General features: G+C 35.6%; 1 protein-coding gene across 4 annotated transcripts in view; it reads right to left on the reverse strand.

Annotated features, from left to right (window-relative positions):
* TAF4B (TATA-box binding protein associated factor 4b) overlaps positions 1–16,622 on the reverse strand; it is a 153,985-nt gene that overhangs the window by 105,253 nt on the left and 32,110 nt on the right. For all 4 annotated transcript variants that reach the window (XM_082698893.1, XM_082698892.1, XM_082698894.1 and 1 more), the window contains exons 8-9: positions 8,145–8,280; positions 7,341–7,446 (exon numbers count right to left, since the gene is read on the reverse strand). In XM_082698893.1, the coding sequence (XP_082555019.1) occupies positions 7,341–7,446; positions 8,145–8,280 (242 nt within the window). The remainder of the gene's footprint in view (positions 1–7,340; positions 7,447–8,144; positions 8,281–16,622) is intronic.

Consider the following 16,622-nt stretch of genomic DNA (forward strand, 5'->3'; position numbering starts at 1 on the left):
GCACCTGGGTGGCTTAAGTGGGTTAGGCCTCTGCCTTCGGCTCGGGTCATGGTCTCAGGGTCCTGAAATCGAGCACCGCATCAGGCTCTCTGCTTAGTGGAGAGCCCACTTCCCCCGCTCTCTCTCTGTCTGTCTCTCTGCCTACCTGTGATCTCTGTCAAATAAGTACATAAACTCTTTTTAAAAAAATGTATGAAAAACACACAGTGAAAAACATATTCAATAATGAAAGACTGAAAACTTTGCCTCTAAGATCAAGAACAAGGTAAAGATGTTAACTTTGGCCTCTTCTATTCAACCTGGTAGTGGAAGATCTAGTCAGAGCAATTACACAAGAAAAGAAGCAAGAGAATCCAAATTGGAAAGGAAGAAGTAAAATTATCTCCATTCCCACAGACAACATGTTCCCATGTGTTAGAAAACCCTAAAGATTTCACAAAAAGTTAGAATTAATAAATGCACTGAACAAAGTAGCAGGATACAAAGTCAACACACTAAAAAATCAGTTACATGGAGCACCTGGGTGGCTCGGTCATTAAGCATCTGCCTTCAGCTCAGGTCATGATCCCAGGGTTCTGGGATCAAGTCCCACATCAGGATCCCTGCTCAACCAGGAAGCCTCTTCTCCCTCTCCCTCTGCCTGCCAACTCCCCCTGCTTGTGTTGCCTCTCTTGCTGTGTGTGTCCCTCTGTCGAATAAATAAAATCTCTAAAAAAAAATTTTTTTTAATCAGTTACATTTCTATACATTAACAATGGAAAATTTGTGAAGGAAATAAGAAATTACATTTACAATAGCATCAACAAAAATAAATAGTAATAAATTTAACCAAGAAGCCAAAAGACTTGCACAATGAAAACTATAAAATGTTGAAAGAAATTAGACATAAATGAATAGAAATGCCCCATATTCACGGACTGCAAATATTACTAAGATGTCATGTTACCCAGAACAATCTACAGATGTAATGCAATCCTCTATCAAATCACAGTGACATTTTTTGCAGAAATAGAAAAACCCAACTTACAATTCACATGGAACTCAATGGACCCTGAATAGCCAAACAATCCAAAAAGAAAGATGGAAGACCCACTTCCTGATGTCAAAATTTACTACTATGCTACAGAAATCAAGATAGTGTGGTACTAACATAAAGACTGACAAATAACCAAATGAAACGGAACAGAGAATACATAAATAAACCCTTACATATTATGTTCAAATGATTTTTGACAAGGGTGCCAAGACTTTTCAGTGGGTAAGGATACTATTTTTAGCAATACTATAGAGCTGAAGAAACTGGATATCTACATTAAAATGGGTGATGCTGGACCTTTACCTAATTCCATATATAAAAATAACTGAAAAAAGGATCAAGAACCAGAAAGGATAAAAAAAATATAGGACTGGGACGCCTGGGTGGCTCAGTGGGTTAAGCAGCTGCCTTCAGCTCAGGTCATGATCCCAGCGTCCTGGGATCGAGTCCCATATCGGGCTCCTTGCTCAGCAGGGAGCCTGCTTCTCCCTCTGCCTCTGCCTGCCGTTCTGTCTGCCTGTGCTCGCTCTCTTCCCCTCTCTCTCTCTGATAAATAAATAAAATCTTAAAAAAAAAAATATAGGACCAAATACTGTAAAACTCTTAGAAGAAAACAGGACAAAAGCTTTACGACATCGGATTTGGCAATAATTTCTTGGATATAACACCAAAGGCACAAGCAACAAAAGAATATTAAACAAACTGGATTTCACAAATTTTGTGCTTCAAAAGACATTAACTTTAGAGTAAAAAGGCAATCCACAGAGGAAAATATTTGCAAATCATACATCCAATAAGGGAGAAATATACAGAATATAAAATTCAATAACAAAAAAATCTGATTATAAAATGGGCAAAGTACTAGAAAGTTATCCAAAGAAGATATACAAATGGCCAATAAGCACAAGAAAAGATGCTCAACATCACTAATCATTAGGCAAATGCAAATCAAAACCACAAAGAAATACCACCTACATCTATTATGAAGACTATTACCAAAGAAAACAAAACCAGAAAATAACAAGTGTTGGCAAGAATGTGGAGAAATTTGAACTCCTGTACACTGTTGACGGGAATGTAAAATGGTACAACTGCTGTGGAAAACAGAATAAGAGATCCTCAAAAAATTAAAAATAAATACCATATGATCCCATAGCTCCATTTCTGGATATATAACCAAAAGAACTGAAAACAAACGTCAAGATATTTGTATGTCGGTGTTCATAGTAGCATCATTCACAATAATTAAATGTGAAAGACACTCAACTGTCCACTAACAGATGAGTGGATAAACAACAGAATGTAATTCAAAGAAAATTCTGACTTATGCTACAACATGGATCAATCTTTGAGGACATTATTCTAAGTGGAATAAGCCAGTCACAAAAAGACAAATACTGTGTAATTCCATTTACATGAGACTGTTGTAGTCAAAATCACAAAGATAGAAAAGTAGAATGTTGGTTGCCAGGGGCTGGTGGGGGGAAGTGAAGAATGAGGACTAATTGTTTAAAAGGTGGTTTCATTTTATAAAATGAAAAGAGTTCTGGAGATAGTATGATGTGTGTAGTTGTATAACAACATGAATGTACTTACTGCCACTTAAAAATGGTTAAGATGGTAAATTTTCTGTTATGTATATTTTCCCCCCAAAATTTTTTTTTAAAGATTTTATTTATTTATTTGACAGAGATCACAAGAAAGCAGAGAGGCAGGCAGGGGGGTGGGGAAGCAGGCTCCCTGCTGAGCAGAGAGCCCAATGCGGGGCTCAATCCCAGAACCCTGGGATCACGACTTGAGCCAAAGGCAGAGGCTTTAACCCACTGAGCCACCCAGGCACCCCCAAAATTTTTTTAAAAACGGAAAAATTAAGACAGTTTACAACAACAACAACAAAAGCATGATGAATTTTAAGCACTCTTAAAGTACGGAGGAAATAAAAATTGGGGTTCAGAGTCCAACAAAGAGAAAAGCACCCTAACTCTTAGTTGAAACTCTTAAGGGACTACATCCTGGAGCTAGGAGAACCAAAGGGACACAGAATCTTGGAAAGATTACAACCTAGCTTTGAACCAGCTCAATTACTGACTATATTGAGGCAATCTGCTCCTCTACTGCTAAACAGAAAATTGGGCAAATTCTCTATCTGGAGGTAACTAATCCAAAACTCCTATAATTATTTTCTAAACATATCGGACACTGACTCAAAAAAATTACTAGGTGGAGACCAAGAAACAGGACAAAAAAGCCAGGTAAAAGAGAGACTTACAGTTAACATGGATATTAGCAATATTAGGCATGGACTTTAAAATAAGCATGATTAATTGTAAGAACACAGAAGATAAAATACTTCTACCAGCTCAGTTGGTTAAGCATCCACTCCTGAGACTCTGGATTTTGGCTCATGTCATGATCTCAAGGTTGTGAGATCAAGCCCTCCCTTGCCTTGGCTCTGTGCTAGGGTGTGGAGCCTGCTAAAGATTTTTTCTTTCTCCCCACTGCTGTTACCCCACTCCCTGCCCAGAAAAAAAGATACCTCCATCAGATAACAATAATATTTTAAAAAAGAAATGGCACTTATGATTTCTGGTAAGGCAGAGTTAACTTGATTAATAATTACAAAATCAACATACAACTTTTAAAAAGGCAACCATTTTAAAAAGACAAATCTGGGGCACCTAGTCAATTAAGCTTCTGCTTTCTGCTCAGGTCATGATCCCAGTGTCCTGGAATCAAGGCTGCATCCTGCTCCTTGCTCCACAGGGGGTCTGCTTCTCCCCCTCTCTCTACCCCTTCCCATGCCTGCATGTATACTCTCCTTCTCTAAAATAAAAATATTTTTTAAAAAATAATAAAAATAAACATATATATGTTTATAAAAAATAAAAAGTTAAAAAAAAATGGGCAAGGAGTATAAAATCTCATAGAAAGAATACAAATGTCCCGTTAACATGTAAAATAATGCAAAATCTCATAATAAAAAATCTTCAAATTAAAAAAAATAATAATAATAAAAATAAAAAAGATAAATCTATGAGCCCCTGGGTGACTCAGTCAGTTAAGCATCCATCTTTTGGTTTTGGCTCTTATCATGATCTTGGGGTCCCGGGACTAAACCCCATGTTGGGCTCCCCACTCAGCAGGGAGCCTGCTTGAGATTCTTTCCCTCTGACACTACCCTCAAGCTCACTCTCCCTCCCTCTCTTTCTTTAAAATAAATGTCTTAAAATTAAAAATACAAATCTAAACCACAATGACAGGAAACTACTCAGTGGCTGGCTGGAGTGTAACAAGGGGACTGGCTAGGAAAGAGCACCAGGAAGCTTTTGGGGTGTTGAAAATAGTCTATGTATCTTGACTGACACAGATTAAACACACTGCTTTAGAAAACAATGATGTCTGCCTAGATGTCCATCTTCTAACATTTCCTCCCAAAACAAAACAAAATAAGGAAAACCACAATGTCAGCATAACTCAAAGAATATCCAAACTTCAAAATAAGTATAAATGGAAAAAAAAAAAAAAAGGGAAAACAAATCCCACTGAAGGTTCTCTTGTCCTCTGCCAATCAGTTCTCCACACACTCACTCCCTGACCCACCTATGTGCTCCTACATCATCTGACTTAAGGCCTGTGGAAAAATCAGACTAAGAAAAACTGCTGTAAAGAGGCCAGAGAATTGGTGGCAGTGGCAGGCATAAGGATGAAATATTCTATCAGAAGACAAAGTACATCCCAAATCAGAAAATAATAAAAAGATATCCTAGTAGATCACAGTATGAGCTACATTTAATTAAACTTCACAGACTTACATATGTAAGCTTAGGGGTGGGGAACGAAAATGGGGAAAGGAAAAACTCATATAGTGCTGCAGACAAGAGAATCAAGGAGGTTTTTCATATGCCAAGAGATGCGACCAAAACCCTATTAAGACACATTCAAGAACAGCGTAAAAACAATGAAGAAAATGAAAAGAAGATAAAAGAGATAAAACAAGATCAGAAGCAAAATAATGGGAAGTAAGGAAAGTAAAAAGAATAAAATTCATACTACCGCATTCCATGGAGAGTAAAACACAAAACAATTGGCTAGAACTAATATTTCAAACCACAATCCAAGAAAACTTCACAGACATTTATTTAAGAGACCAGAATCCATATATTAAAAGGGCCAACTGGTAACCTGGGAAAGTGAAGTCAGAATGGTCAATGTCTCACTGTACATCTTAATATAAAAATATTAGATTTCAAAGATAAAGAAATAAATTCTCAAGGCCTAAATAAATAATAAAACAAATATCAAGACAATAGTAGAGAAGCATTTTTAAAAATGCAATACAAAATGTTAATTTCAAATCCAGCCAGCTGTCCTTCAAGTATGGAGGACACTGAAACTGTTTTTAACATATAAGAATTTAGAATATTCTATACCAAAAGAGCCTTTCTTGAGTAGATGAACTTCATCCAACCAAGAGATAACTAAGAAAAATTCAGAGAAAGGACTGAAGATGATCATTTTAATATAAAAGTAGACGTACAGGGGCGCCTGGGTGGCTCAGTTGGTTAAAGCCTCTGCCTTCAGCTCAGGTTAAGATCTCAGGGTCCTAGGGTCCAGCCCCACATCTGGCTCTCTGCTCAGCAGGGAGCCTGCTTCTCCCCCCCCCTCTCTCTCTGTCAAATAAATAAAATCTTAAAAAAAAAAAAAAATAGTAGACCAATAACTAAAAACTGGTGGAGATGAGGAATAAAGACTAAAGTACAGGGTGCCTGGGTGGCTCACTGGGTTAAGCCGCTGCCTTTGGCTCAGGTCATGATCTCAGGGTCCTGGGATCGAGTCCCGCATCGGGCTCTCTGCTCAGCGGGGAGCCTGCTTCCTCCTCTCTCTGCCTGCCTCTCTGCCTACTTGTGATCTCTCTCTGTCAAATAAATAAAAATAAATAAATAAATAAACAATCTTTAAAAAAAAAAAAAGACTAAAGTAAAAATGTTTTTATATTGTGACAAAGAAATGACACAACTAAAACTGGGAAAAGGTTGAGGAAGAAGAAAGTGGATTTTTGTATAGGTAATAGGCAGAGATTAAAGAATATCAATACAAGAAGGACAAAGTTAAAACTGTAATGCCTCTGGAATAAAGCGTAGGAGATAATCTTTGTAAGCTAGAGTTGCACAAACATTTCTTGGATAAACATGAAAAGCATAATTTACAAAGAAAAACAATGAACTGAACTTTAGCAAAATTAAATGTTTGCCCTGTGAAAGACACTGGTGAGCAATGATGTAACACACTACAAAGAAATTTTTCCCAAATCACTCCATGGCAAAAGACATGAATCTTGGATACATAAAAATGCTAAAAACTCAACCATATGAAAACAAATAACTCAGTAAGAAAAACTGGGCAAAACATTTGAACACAGACTTCACTGAAGAAGGTATATGGATAGCAAATAAATACAAGAACAGATGCTCAAGGTCTTTAATCATTAGGAAAATGCAAATTAAAATCACAAAAATAACCACAATATACTTATTAGGATGGCAAAAATCAAAAGAACTGACAATACCAAGAGCTGACTAAGTTGAAGAGCAAATGAACTCATCATTGCTGGTAGAAATGCAAAATCGTAGTTCCTTTGGTAAACAGTTTGGTAGTTTCTTAAATAGTTAAACACATTCCTAGTGATCCAACAGTCATATTCCTAGATATTTACTACAGAGAAAAGAAAAACTATGTTCACATAAAAATCTGTATATAAATGTTTATAGCAGCTTTACATATTATTGTCAAAAAGCAGAAACGACCCAATGTCAATCAACAGGAGATAGATTTACATTTATACAAAGATTACTTCTCACCAATATAAAAGAACACTCTTCTAATATTCAAAATGATATGAATGAATCTCAAAAACATGCAGAGTGAAAAAAGATGCAAAAAGGTTAATGTAATTTTTCATTTATGTGAAGTTTAAGAATAGACAAAATTGATCTATAGAGACGGATGTAAGAATAGCAGCTGCTGGAGGGAGGGGTCAGAGGTAATTGATTTGAAAGGAGCATGAAGGTGAAGGATATATTCAATATCTTGATTATATAGGGATATATGCTTATCAAAATTCATAGAAATATATACTTAAGATTTGTGTGCTTGTTTATAAATTATACTCAATAAAGTATTGTCAGCTTTTTAAGGCATCAATATATTTACTTCATAAGTATTATTCTTTCATCTTTTCTTAACCAGATTAAATTTTAACTATTTCCTTTAACGAGACCAAATTTTAACTATTTATTTTCTTTACCTGAAGGATGTTGTTCCATTTTCTTTTACTTTATTGTTCTGAACAGGAGATGCTTGGAGTGACAGAATCTTATTTCCTGTCAGGGTAATTTGCTTTAGAATGGAAGCTATACAAACAACGGAAGAAAGAAAAATGAACTTTAAAAAAAAAATCATGCCATATTAGGAAAAATGCAGAATAACAGCTTTTAGTATACACAAAATAATCAAAGAAAATTTCAAGCTGTCCTTGAACTATGTTTAAATTCAAAAATGACAATGAATATATTCCCTGAACAAGCAATCATTTATAAAATCAAGACATCTCCATTTCTTTTTAAATAGTCTTCAAACAAGTCTACAGAATTACCGGCATTATAAAAACATGCAGAAAAAGTGACAGGTGATAAATGTTAATAATATATCATTTATATTTGTAGATTTAAAAAACATATGAAATCTCTAACTTTTACGTGTAAGAATGATTTCAAACTTAGAAAAAGTATAGTCTAAAAAGAAATAAAGTTATAGCAATTTTTATGTTAAAAAAGGGCTTTACTTACAAAGAGGTTATTCTAATTCCAAAATACAATGAGTAGCTGCTTCTTTTATTCTAAAGCAACACACATCCCTAAAAAGTAGGCTATGTATTTAGTACATTCTATGTATGTACAAAGAATGTACTAAATGTTTATTTTTCAGCCCTCCCTCCTAGGTCTTATTTAAAAGACTATCTTCTCTTAATATAACAATAAAAAAAGAGAATACAAAAATCCCATCATATTCCAAACCCAGTGTGATGAGGCAGGGATGGATTGGGGTCTACCTGGAGGAAACTGGCTGGTAGGTATTGCAGTGCTCACTGGCATCTTCTTCGGTCCAGATTTCTGAATCGTCAATGCTGAGGAATGGGAAAGTGTGGTCACTTGTTTTGCAACACCTCCTGAAGGCTGCTGGACTACCTGAAACAATGAGAACTATTAATACAGTCATTCAACTAAACGTGCTTTAGAAAAGAAGAAGCTTTCAGCTGTAACAGTAAGAAGTGACTGTGCTCACTTAACTGTAAATATACCTTTACATCAGCAAAATGAAAATCTACTTAAAATTTATATTTGTACATCACAAAATTATCTTGTTCAATATCACACAATGTATTTTATTTTTAGAGTGGAATTCAAATTTGCATTATATACTGCCCAACTTAAACCTCCATTTGGGTCCTATTTTCATTTTTTAACTTATGGAAATTTTCAAATATATACAAAAGTAGAGAGAAAAATAAAATGAAACCACCTATTCCATTATTACCCAGCTTCAAAAATGATTAATTCTTTACCAATCCTGTTTTATCCATTCCCACTCATTTTCTCACCATCCTCAAATATTTTTTTAAAAATCCCCAGTATATCTTTTTATCCCTAAATATTTCAAAATATATTTCTAAAAGATAAGAACTTTTAATGAGCTGCTTCTTACAAGTCTCTGACAAAAAAGAATTCTAGGGCAGTCTCCAAGAGAACAGTTCAAGAAATCCAGAGGGCAAAGGTTAGGGATAAAATAAGAGATATTAAAATAATAGTAGGGCCTTATTTTTAGCTCAAAGAAGGAAAGTCAAAATAGCAGAGCTTCATTTTTTTCACTCCAAAAAAGAAAAAGTCCACTATTGATAGTGAACTACTTAAAAGTCCTTAAACTCAGATATGGCTAATATAAGTAATTCAGGAGAAAGATTTCTGAACAGATTTTGGGGATAGGATTTATTCTGTTCTCTAATTTTTTGTAAATAAAATACAAAATTTAGTTGTATTAGTAAACAAAACTAACTCACAAGAAACTCAAAATGCCCCAGTAAAGAATCCCATGGGAACTAAAACCCATATAGAAGAAATACAAGTTGGAATAATTTAACTGCCATCATTCTATAAAAAGACACTCTTGAAGGACAGAATGAACTCTTGAAAACAATGATGTATTTCAGTAAATTGAGATTATAAATTGACTTGCATTGTAAAGTATTAGGGGTCAGATTTATGCTCTACAAAGTAACAATTTGATAGATGAACACATAAAAGAAGATATGGTATACATATAACGGAATAGTACTCAGCTACAAAAAGAATAAAATCTTGCCATCTGCAACAACATGGATGGACCTAAGACAGTATTATACACTAAGTGAAAAAAGTCACATCCAGTTATAAAATAAGACACATGAATACAATATATAGTATATAGAATACAGTTAATAATATTTTAATAAGGGCGCCTGGGTGGCTCGGTGGGTTAAGCCGTTGCCTTCGGCTCAGGTCATGATCTCAGGGTCCTGGGATCGAGTCCCGCATCAGGCTCTCTGCTCAGCAGGGAGCCTGCTTCCTCCTCTCTCTCTCTCTGCCTGCCTCTGCCTACTCGTGATCTCTGTCTGTCAAATAAATAAATAAAATCTTTAAAAAAATAATAATAATAATATTTTAATAACTTTGTATGATGACAGATGATACCTATGTTTAGTGTAGTAATCACTTCCTAATGTATTTAAATGTTGAACATTACTATGTTGTATGTTGAAACTAATACTGTGGGGGCGCCTGGGTGGCTCAGTGTGTTAAAGCCTCTGCCTTCGGCTCAGGTCATGATCCCAGGGGCCTGGGGTCGAGCCCCACATTGGGCTCCCTGCTCAGCAGAAGCCTGCTTCCTCCTCTCTCTCTACCTGCATACTTATGATCTCTGTCAAATAAATAAATAAAATCTTAAAAAAAAAAAAAAAAGAAACTTAATACTGTGTATCAACTGTACTTCAAAAAATTTTTTTTATATGTGTATGCATAGAGAAAGGTCTGTAAGTCAAAAAACAAACTGATTATTTCCTAGGATTCTACTGCAGGGTAATTTTGTTTTCTACTTTGTGTATTTATTATATATTTTACAGGTATCTACATTACTTGCTTTTTTATGATTAGCATAAGCTACATTTATAATTAGAAAAATAATAAAGTTGAATTTTCAAATAACTAAAAGTGAGAATATTATTAGAAAAAATAAATTCTACAAAATAATATACATTCAGAGTCACATTATGCATTCAGACTGAAACTCAACAGAAACAATCTAACAATTCTGGCTTACCTTCCTATTCACATTTTCTTCCTTAATATCTTTTATTAAGTATTCTTTTCCAGTATTTTAGTTGTGAAAAACAGTAATAAAATATTAGTGAAGTGTTTATGAGTTAATCTTCATACCATTTGGATAGGTACTCAAATAACAGACGAAAGGCCTGTCCTGGAGGTGGACACAGCCTGGCTGTGTGCACCCTCAGCTATAAAGAGTGGGGGATGGGGCGAAAAGGGGTGGGCCCCATGAGCCCTCAACACCAGTGTGCAGCCCTGGCAAGAACAAGCTGGGCAAAGCAAGCCTCAGTGCCTCAGTGCCCATTGTAGAATCCTGGGTGTGCCTCACTCTGCCTACAGCGCAACTGGGGTCAAGATCATACATGCAGAGGAAGGCAAATATGCTGGTTAAAAATATATAGAGGCACATGGATGGCTAAGTGGTGGAGCAAGCGACTCTTGATCTTGGGGTTGTGAGTTCAAGCCCCACCTTGGTGTAGTGATTAAATAAAACCTCAAAAAAGTGCACATATATATATCCCTAACTTTACAAATTATATTTATATTATTACATATATATTAAATATAGACATATATATTATATGTGATATTTATATATGTCATGAAGTTCTGAGCTGGGATTTAACAATCCTGGATCCCTCTCATTCCATATCTTAATAACTATAACACTTGAAGCAGCATATGTGTGGAATACTCCTGCACACTTGCTGAACAAAATAAAATACAATGAATGAGAAAGTATAAGTGAATTCATTATTATTCTTTCAAAGAAGTACCATTTAAAACAACAGTGTCAGAATAGCATTTATGGAGACTGAAATGATCATAGATTGAAATTCACCTAAAGAGGTATTTACTCCTACTTGGCAAGCAAAAGAAAGAGCTATTATATTTTTAAAAACTTAAGTCCTTTACTTAATTTCCCTCCAAAAGGCCACTAGACAGGAAAATCAATAAACAGTACATACCTTAGCCTTTCCTTTTGACACATCAAATTTTGATGTTTTATTTGGATGTTAACATAAAATAATGTTCTAGTAATTTACAGAAATACAGGTCTAGTGCTTCACAGTATTACCTGGGTTTTTTTTTAAAGACTTTATTTATTTACTTATTTATTTGAGAGAGAGATTGAGAGAGTGAGAGAAGGAGAGAGAGAGAGAGAATGACAGGGGGAAAAGGGTCAGAGGGAGAAGAAGACTCCCCACTCAGCAGGGAGCCTGATGCAGGACTTGATCGTGGGACTCCACAATCATGACCTGAGCCAGAGGCAGTTGCTCAACCAAATGACCCACCCAGGTGCCCATTACTTAAGGATTTTTTTTACATTAATTATGACTTTTACATTATGCTCCGGGATATCAGACAAGGAACTATTCGTAAATTTCATAGGGAAAGGTTGCAAAGAAACACAAGTGCGGATGAAACAAATAGATAAGGATGCCTTACTTTTTTTTTTTTTTTTTTTAAGATTTTATTTGAGAGAGAGAGAGCACATGTGAGCAGGTGGTGGGGAGAAGGAAAGAATCTCAAGCAGACTCCTCACTAAACGAGGAGCCTGATGGAGATTGATCTCACAACCCTGAGATTATGACCTGAGCCAAAATTAAGAGTCCAGCACTTAACCAACTGAGCCACCCAAGTGATCCCATCCCTTACACTTTCCTTTCCCTGTATTTCAATCTTCACCTACTCCCCTGTTCATAAATACACAACAATCAAATTCTTACCTCTAATCAAGTAGTACATACACACACAGTGATTGGAATCAAGGTATCATCTCCTCTAATTTCTACATAATATTCAGTATGTGATTACTGGCATGCACTTGGTAGGCTGAGTTCTAGAAAACAAAGGACCCTAACTATACAAAAGCTGCAGCTTTATAGTCAGAAAATACATGTTAGTTGCTAACTATTTCTCAGTAACAGCCAATACGTGGTTCTTGTACCACTATTTCCTTATCTTCTGGGACAATGGCATACGTCACTAAATGGCATCACTTCTATATACCTTATCCAGTCTCAGAATCTTAACATAGAGCTCCAGTAAAATCCTACAAAGAAAGTTGAAACTTGGGCGCCTGGGTGGCTCAGTTGATTAGGCAATTGCCTTCAGCTCAAGTCATGATCCTGGAGCCCCAGGATTGAGGCCCACCTCGGGCTCCCAGCTCCATGGGGAGTCTGCTTCTCCCTCTGACCTTCTGCTCTCTCTCTCTCAAATAAATAAATGAAATCTTTAAAAAAAAAGAAAGAAAGAAAAGAAAAGAAAGTTAATACTTGCTTTGCCATACACAGTCTATATTAAAACTCAATCTTGATAAACTTCAGAATACACTGTTTCTTTCATTTAAAGGGCCTTCTAAACACTTAAAAATGTGCTCAAATGAATTCTTAATTATATTACCAGCCTTTATAGGACTCTATAAATGCTGCTTAAAATTGAGAACCTATCAATTTCTGTTAAAAACTTAAATGTGCTTATTGTGTGATTTGATTTATAAGAAATTCTAGAACAAGCAAAAATAACCTGTGGGAGAAAATTGTCTACCTTTCCTCTCACTCTTAACAGAATGCAGAAAGAAAAAGTGCTTAAATCTAGATCCTTAGGTCAATTCAATATGAAAATGAGAGTGAACTACTTGAGCCAATGAAGTAATTAATGAGTAGGGAGAAAAGAAACAAGATCAATTTTTACTTCAAGTTCTCTAATAAAAATACTGGCCACCAGCATACTCAGAAACTAAAATTTGTACCTTGAAAATACTTCTTCCAGTGAAAACTGAAGTCAGAGTCAGTCAGCAGAATTATGTCTCATAGGCTATTTCATATAAAAATGTATTTGTTGAAAATTCTTTAATGTTCTCCCTTACTTTAAAATAATTAGGTAGCAGAAGAAAATTTGATGTACAAAAACACATTTTTTCCTAATATTCTGGATTAGTTTGTTTTAGGAGACCATCTTTACTTCAATATAATGAAATGGAAAATGACCACATTTAATAATACACTAATTTTTTTTTGTCCTATACCTACAAAAGAGTAATATTTGGAGAATGTTGAACATACTGACCATTTATTTATCAAATGTCAACAATTCTGTTAAGAAGAAATGCAAGTAAAAGAGTCACTCAGGGAAATACATATCTGAAATAGGGAATATATCCATGATAATACTAAAACTTTCTGCCCTATCTCTTAATATAAAATATTTCTGGGCACCTAGGTGACTCAGTTAAGCCTCTGCCTTTGGCTCAAGTCATGATCCCAGAGTCCTAGGATTGAGCCCTAAGTCAGGCGCCATGCTCAGAGGAGAGACTGCTTCTCCCCCTACCCCTCCTCGCCAACTGTGATCTCTCCCTCTCTCCCTCTCAGATAAATCAATAAAATCTTTAAAAAAATAAATAGGTATAAATTTTTTTTTTTAAAGATTTTATTGATTTGTCAGAGAGAGAGAGAGAGCGCACAGGCAGACAGAATGGCAGGCAGAGGCAGAGGGAGAAGCAGGCTCCCTGCCGAGCAAGGAGCCCGATGTGGGACTCGATCCCAGGACGCTGGGATCATGACCTGAGCAGAAGGCAGCTGCTTAACCAACTGAGCCACCCAGGTGTCCCGGTATAAAATATTTTAAAAAAGATATTCAAGTGATATATAAATATAAGATTACTAGCAAGAGTAACAACATTCAGTTTACTCTCTAAATTTTTTTCCTCTCAACTTTTTTTTCTAAAAATACAGACCAGGAATCTTGAATTAACTTTCTCATTCATGAATTTTATTCATTCATATTGTGGATTTGAGAGGCTTATTGTTTAATTTTTATGTGGTAGAATCTGTTACTAAAATGTATCAAATTTAATTCTAAAAATGATCAGATTGAAATTAAAATTTAGTTTTTCTCTATTACATTAGCTTTTGCTAATTATGTTTAAATTTAATTTAAATTATAATATTCAGTTTAAATTAAATTTAGCTTTTGCTCAACTATGAATAAAAAAGTTTTTTCACGAATATCCTAAGAAAAACTTTTAAGCATCAAAACAGAAAGCTTCTAGTTACTATCTTCCCATGATCAGCAGACTATAGTACAATTCATCTACTTTCTTTCATTAACTTTTAAAGAAAGGTAAACATTAAGCTTAACATTTAGCTGGAGTGTGTAACATCATATAACACCTACCATACCAGAACTGATAGGTAACCAATAACACTAACCTTTACAAGATCTAGATTGTCAGATGAAATCACAGGAACTACTGATTAGGACCATATTTCAAAAATTCAAGCATTTGAGGACCAAAATATACAAAGCAATGAACTACCGGCACAAAATAAAAAACTTTCATCTAAAGAAACTGTGAACAATTCCAGTTATTTCATTTGATAAGAATTCTAGCAGATCCCCAGAGGATAACATATAATGTATTATTTGAAATATATTATATGAAATGTATTATTTCATAAAATATTAATTATATAAAATCTAAACCCTGCAATGGGAGATTAAGAGGAGCCTTATAAACTGAAAGTGTGATATTTAAAACATCCAGAACTGGGGCGCCTGGGTGGCTCAGTGGGTTAAGCCGCTGCCTTCAGCTCAGGTCATGATCTCAGGGTCCTGGGATCGAGTCCCGCATCGGGCTCTCTGCTCAGTGGGGAGCCTGCTTCCTACTCTCTCTGTCTGCCTCTCTGCCTACTTGTGATCTCTCTCTGTCAAATAAATAAATAAAATCTTTAAAAAATAAATAAATAAAACATCCAGAAGGCAAGAAACCTCAACAATTATCCATAAAAACTAGTACATGCTAGAAATAAATAAAACATTAGGAAGAAGATTTTTTTTTAAGGTTTTATTTATTTGAGAGAGAGAATGAGACGAGAGAGCATGAGATGGGAGAGTTCAAAGGGAGAAGCAGACCCCCTGCCAAGCAGGGAGCCAATATGGGACTAGATCCTGGGACTCTGGAATCATGACCTGAGCGGAAGGCAGTTGTTTAACCAACTGAGCCACCCACGCGCCCCTGGAAGAGGTTTTAAACTTCATGAGCAATTACTAAAGGAAATATACAAACAAAGATTTTTTTTAGAGAGTGTGCAGGTATGAGAAAAGCAGGATGGGGGGAGGGGCAAAGGGAGAGAGAGAAGAAAGAACCTCAAGCAGGCTCCACACCAGCACAGAGCCTGAACCAAGGGGTGGGGTGGGGGAGCCTCAATCTCATGACCCTGAGATCATGACCCAAGCCCAAATCAAGAGTAGCTCGCTTAACCAACTGAGCCACCCAGGGCATCCCAGAAATAAACAAATTTTAATTTAATATTAATTTAATATTGAACAATCATACTTGTATTCTTCAGCTCATTTTTGGAGACTACATCCTGAGTTGCACAAACCACAGATTTGATCCAGTATAGCAATTTTCATATTTTAAATTATTATTTGCCACATCTCTTATAAGTGCATTAAATGCTTTCTTATGTTTCTAGCACCCTGAATATTTTCCTCCCCATTTGTCTGGGATTAAATTGGACTATGGTTTATGATGGGCTCACAGATGATATTCTCAAATCACTGAATGATACTAAACTTTAGTAATATTAATTTCTTAAATTAGCTGATTTGAAAGAATGTTCTTAATTCAATCCTCTCTGTGGCTTACCACACAGAATGGCTTATTTTGTGCCCTAGGTAAAAATGTGTTATAAAACAGATTACAATGAATCCTGAGTATCTAGGTGCTCTGGTATTTTACATTTTAAATAGGAAGGTATGAATACTGACAGACATCATATTTGTTGAGTAAAATTAAAACAAAAGCCAAACAAGAAAGCAGAAATTCACCAGAAAAATTAAATCATTTCCCACATTTTTTTTAAGAATGAAAGTAGGAGGGGCACCTGGGTGGCTTAGTGGGTTAAAGCCTCTGCCTTCGGCTCGGGTCATGATCCCAGGGTCCTGGGATCGAGCCCCACATCGGGCTCTCTGCTCCACGGGAAGCCTGCTTCCTCCTCTCTCTCTCTGCCTGCCTGCCTGCCTGTCTCTGATTGCTCTGTCTGTCAAATGAATAAATAAAATCTTTAAAAAAAAAAAAAAGAATCAAAGTAGGAAGTAAAAAGAAATCCTAAAATTTACCATTAGATTTTCTTTCTTTTCTTCCTTCCTTTCTGTCCCTCCCT

The sequence above is a fragment of the Mustela nivalis genome, assembly GCF_964662115.1.
Source record: "Mustela nivalis genome assembly, chromosome: 14".
Lineage (NCBI taxonomy): Eukaryota > Metazoa > Chordata > Mammalia > Carnivora > Mustelidae > Mustela > Mustela nivalis.